The 4,773-nt window shown below is 47.7% G+C and overlaps 1 protein-coding gene across 1 annotated transcript; it reads left to right on the top strand.

The window, feature by feature from the left end:
* The first annotated feature begins 1,134 nt into the window (after nt 1-1,134).
* LOC113408621 (A.superbus venom factor 2-like) lies at nt 1,135-4,565 on the top strand. The gene is made up of 4 exons (XM_026661962.2): nt 1,135-1,304; nt 2,541-2,691; nt 3,707-3,758; nt 3,980-4,565. Exons 1-4 carry the CDS (start codon nt 1,155-1,157, stop codon nt 4,158-4,160), a joined length of 534 nt encoding a protein of 177 aa, XP_026517747.1. The 5' UTR covers nt 1,135-1,154; the 3' UTR covers nt 4,161-4,565.
* The last annotated feature ends 208 nt before the right edge of the window (nt 4,566-4,773 follow it).

Below are 4,773 nucleotides of genomic sequence, written 5' to 3'. Positions count from 1 at the left end.
TACCAGGCGTGTAGGACCAACGGTCTGAGTCCATATGACAAAGCCATTGTTGAATCATGACTAATCTGAATTGATTTGGGTTTAATCCATCTCTAAGTAGAACGGTAAGCTTATGTTTGTTTGGATTCTTTTTTTTAAATTGTGCTTACACGAGATACTGGAGAGGATAAAAGCCCTACTGCTAGTGACAGCTAAATAAAGATGGAGTGTCTTTTCTCTACCTAAATGGATGCTACAAGCTCTGCTGGGAGTGGTCTGTATTTTTGAGTCATGGGCATGTGTTCTATCCCTGACACTGTGCTGTGTGTGGCACGGATGTGTCTATATATGTAACCTACACACACCTCCTGGGTATGGTGCTCTGTTCCCTCTAGTGGCACTGAGACCACTTAGAGAGAGAGATTATTGCGTCTGCTACAGCCTTAGCTAAGGGCCACATGGCTTTTAGCTCAGGCAATAGAGGCTCATGCATTTAGGAAGAGGTCCTGCATTCGAGTCCCGGACAAGCCCCCACTTGTAATACCGATAGACCCCGGTCGTCGGTAGGCGGGATCGAACCTGGGACCTTTGGAGCTAAATGCATGAGCCTCTCCTGCATGAGCTAAAAGCCACGTGGCTCTTAGCTAAGGCTGTAGCACACTCATTAATCTCTCGCACTAAATGGTCTCGGTGCCACCAGGAGGTGTGTGGGTTACATATACATAGAAGGAGCCACTATCTTGTTGCGCTGTGTCCAGCTGACAATTGGCCCATTAATAGCTGGGGCAATGGGAAGCTAATTGACCATGCAAGATTTATTTATTGACCATGGGTTCTATTCCTGGCTTGGCCACTGGCTTCCTGGGTGACCCTGGGAAAGTTACTTCCCTGCCCTGTGCCTCCATTTCCCCATCTGTAAAATGGGGATAAAGATACTGTACTGCTTTGCAAAGTGCTTGGAGATCTACTGATGAAACACACGACAGAGGAGCCAGGTAATATTATCATATAACCCTTTGCCTGCGTGACACCCAGTGGAACCCTGGTGTTTTCTTTCATTATATTTTTGGTTCCTCTTCATTAAAGAGTCTCTTTAGAAGCTGTCAAATGTTCAGCACAATAAGACAATAAGGTGTAACCCTCTTGTCTTCCTCCTGGTGTTCTAGGCTACCATCATGGTGTTCCAGGCTCTTGCGCAGTACCAGATAGATGTTCCACAGCACAAAGACCTGAATTTGGACGTTTCTATTCTCCTGCCACGCCGTGCTAGTCCGATAAACTACAAAATCTTAAACCAGAACGCTCTGGTGGCCAGAACAGCAGAGGTATCATGCTTCTCTGTGTGATTAGTACAGATCACTGATTATAGAGAAAGGGGATTTGACTAGAACCTCCTATCTAAACCCTTTTGGGAGGGGGAGGGGAATTCATAGTCCCGGCACCAGATCCAAACGAATCCAGACTTTTGACTCAGATTTTTAAGACCAGAAGGGACCATTATGATCATCTCGTCTAACCTTCGGCATGACACAGGCCAGAGAACCTCACCTACTCATTTCTGAATCAAGCCCATAACTTCTAGCTGAGCTGTGAGGTGTCTCTTAGATAGATATCCAGTCTTGACTTAAAGACTTGAAGTGATGGAGAATCCACCACATCCTGTCAGGCCCTAGCTTCTAGGCAGTCAGGCCTGGTGTTTGGAGCTGGCTGTAGAGTTGGGACTGGGCCAAGGGCAATGCTGAAATCAGGGTCTGGGAACAGGCCATGGGTCAGAATCCACAGACAAGCCAAATCAGGATTGAAGTCAGAGTCCGGATGCAGGCCAACAGTCAAAGCCAGGTTGGAGTCAGTCCGCGAGCCTGGGAAGTCAGAAGGAGGATGCAGGCTGGAGCAGGTCTGTAACAGGGCTGGAACAAGGGCACAGACGAGGCTGAAGTGGGCTGGAACAAGGCTCGGGCATGGCTGGGGCATGGCTGGGGCAGGAACAGGAACTGGGTCAAGGGCAGGCCAGAAGCCTGGGGCGTCTGTAACACTGCAAGGCCGGAGGAAGGTCCCTGGCTGACTAGAGCTGTTGTGCAGAGTAACTCTCAGCTCTGATGGGGAGAGTGAAATACTTGTCCCTGGGGTCATCTGGCCTGGGCCCTGACCAGGGATAGTCACTGCAGGCTCCGTTGGAGGGGTGAGTCGCCGCAGCTGAGTGAGCAGCCCTGGGCTGGGTGGGGTTTGCCTCACACATCCCGAGGTAAATTGTTCCAGCGTTAGTGACCTGGAGTGTGTGGTTTTGAGCTGAATCCAGAAGTAGGAGGGGATGGGTTGCTATTTAGGCTTGGCTCTGGAGAAGCAATATGTCTGGAGATCAAAGAGTTACTGCCTGGGAAGTAACCTTTTTTCTCCTTCATGCTATTGTCTCTGCAGAGTCCCACCAGCCCCTCCGGGTGAGTGACTGTCAATCTCACCAGCTTCATTTTCTTCATTAAATTCATTTACCCTGTCTTTAAATAATAATAATAATAATAATTAATGAAGTACAAAAGAAAATTAACCTTTGATCAACTTTACAGACCAAATGGAATGAAGACTTCACTGTGAAGGCAGAAGGAACTGGACAAGGGACCTTAACCGTAATGACGATCTATAACGCAAAGCTACGGGAGGATGAATCTCAGTGTAAGAAGTTTGACCTGAGGGTATCGGTCGAAGAAGCCCGGGGTGGTAAGTAACCGCCTGTCTTTTCTCTTCTGAAGCTTGCTGTCAATCCTCAGATCTGGAAAAATTTGGCTCAGTTACAGCAGTTTAAATCCAGAGTAACTCCATGGACAGCAGCGGATTTACCCCAATGTGTAAACCAACCACCATCTCTGCAATCACATTCTTAACTTTGGAAAGTATTTTTGTGAAGCTTCTTCAAACTCTCCCAGTTCCCATGTCCTACAAAATTATACCCATAGGGCAGGCACTAAAAAATATTTCCAGCTACTACATGTTCTAAGTTGCAGCTAATGCAGGGTCATTCCAGATGAGGGAGCAAATGCTGCCTTCTCTCATCATGGTACTTGTTAGCAGCAGAGTTGGAGCATCGGATGTGGATGGGAACACAGGCCAGCTACTCTGGGTATGGTCTCTCTCTAAAGTAGAGATGAGCCCATGCCAGGAAGTCTGGTTACAGACCCAAATTTCCAGTGAACACATTTCCAGACAGCATGGGACAGAGGTCAGGATCTTCAGCACCCAAAACACAAGCCTCTGCTGCTTGGGCTAAAGGAGTAATTTCCTTGAGCTGTGAATAGCTGATCGCTAGTTGCTAGGGCTGGCCAGTAGAGGGAGATATGACCACACATTAGACCAGTATAGGATAGAGGGATCCAGGATTTTGGCACCGCTTTTCCAGAAACAGGAGATCGCTGTAAATTGTTCTTAACTTTCCCAGCTGTCCAAGTTCACACCCACAGGTTCTCTCTGTTTCAGTTCCTCTTTCTGGTAACTCTAGACTATATTTCGTTTGTGCCACCCTGCTGGGAGAGGCTTTTTAGTTTGTGTGCCAGAGACGGGAAAAGTTATTTATGGATTGCTGGAGGGGCGGGGAGGTTTATTGAGGGATTTTTAACACCTACTGTAGGACCTGTTTGATTACTAAGCCATGTTAGTGCACCTAAAAAACAAGAGGGTTTGTCTGGCATGAAATTTACACTGAGATATTAATTTCTTTTCTCTTCTGCAATGTTTCTAGTTAAGAAGCCGGAAGGAGCGATGCGTTCAGTCTATATTAAAATCTGCATCAGGTGAGAACAATGCCCTTTAATGATAGACGATAAATAGATGGGCAGATGCAGTGGTAGATGGACAGATGAAGGGGGTAGTTGGAGAATCCTGGGCTATGAATTTTTGTATGGAATGACCAAAAAAGTTATGATAAAGCAACAAGAGCTGGTGGAGCGATCACAAAATCAACGTTCAAGTGATGAATTCTGATCAAAAGGGTATTTTCTCTTCTCCTCGTCAGGTTCCTCGGTGTGGTTGATGCCACAATGTCCATCATCGATGTCTCCATGCTCACTGGCTTCTCACCGGACGTGGAGGATCTTAAGAGAGTACGTCAGTGTAATCTGAGAACAGGGAACGTAATAAACAATGCAGTGGCTCGGCTGGAGCTTTCAGATGAGAAAATCCAATGCAGCAGGTGAACAGTCAGGCTCCAGGGTTAAACGTGGAGGGAGACCAGAAGGTTGTAAGGATTGGTAACAGCTTTAGGAAACCACAACCAGTTCTCTCCAGGTCGGTGATGGAATGTCATCTCCGTTGGGCAGTTTTTGGGGGCCAGTGTACAGTGGGGCCAGAATTTTAAAAAAATGGCTTCCCTTTAGATCCTCTGACCTACATGGTGCAGAGTTATTTGGGCCTGGAGAACTGTGGATACAGAAAAAGAGGCTGCCCAGAAAAGCCAGGCCCCGAAGGAGTCATTGCAGTGAATTGCTGCCCTGGTATAAAATGTGGGTGGATTATTAGGCAAACAAACCCAGGGATGTTTCCAGCACTGGTGTTATCCTCCTGCAGCTGCATAAAATCAGCCAGAATGCCAAACCAGAACTATAGTGTGCCCTGAGTTGCTGCTTGGCTTGTACTGAGCATGCTCAGTAACATCTACTGACACTGCTGCCCTCAGTCTGCCCCCCCCCCCCCCCCCATCTGCAGGTACAGGTCATCTCTGGCTGCATACGCAGTGCTTCATTTGTGCCAGGGCTGAGCCCCAGCACCTCTAGGCCTGGCAGTTCAGAGCCCCGGCACCTCTGGGCCTGG

This window comes from Terrapene carolina, unplaced genomic scaffold (assembly GCF_002925995.2).
Source record: "Terrapene carolina triunguis isolate 2854851 unplaced genomic scaffold, T_m_triunguis-2.0 Scaffold20384, whole genome shotgun sequence".
In the NCBI taxonomy this organism is placed as follows: Eukaryota; Metazoa; Chordata; order Testudines; family Emydidae; genus Terrapene; species Terrapene triunguis.
Note: the sequence above shows the minus strand (reverse complement) of the source record. Positions and strands in the feature narration are given on the sequence as shown.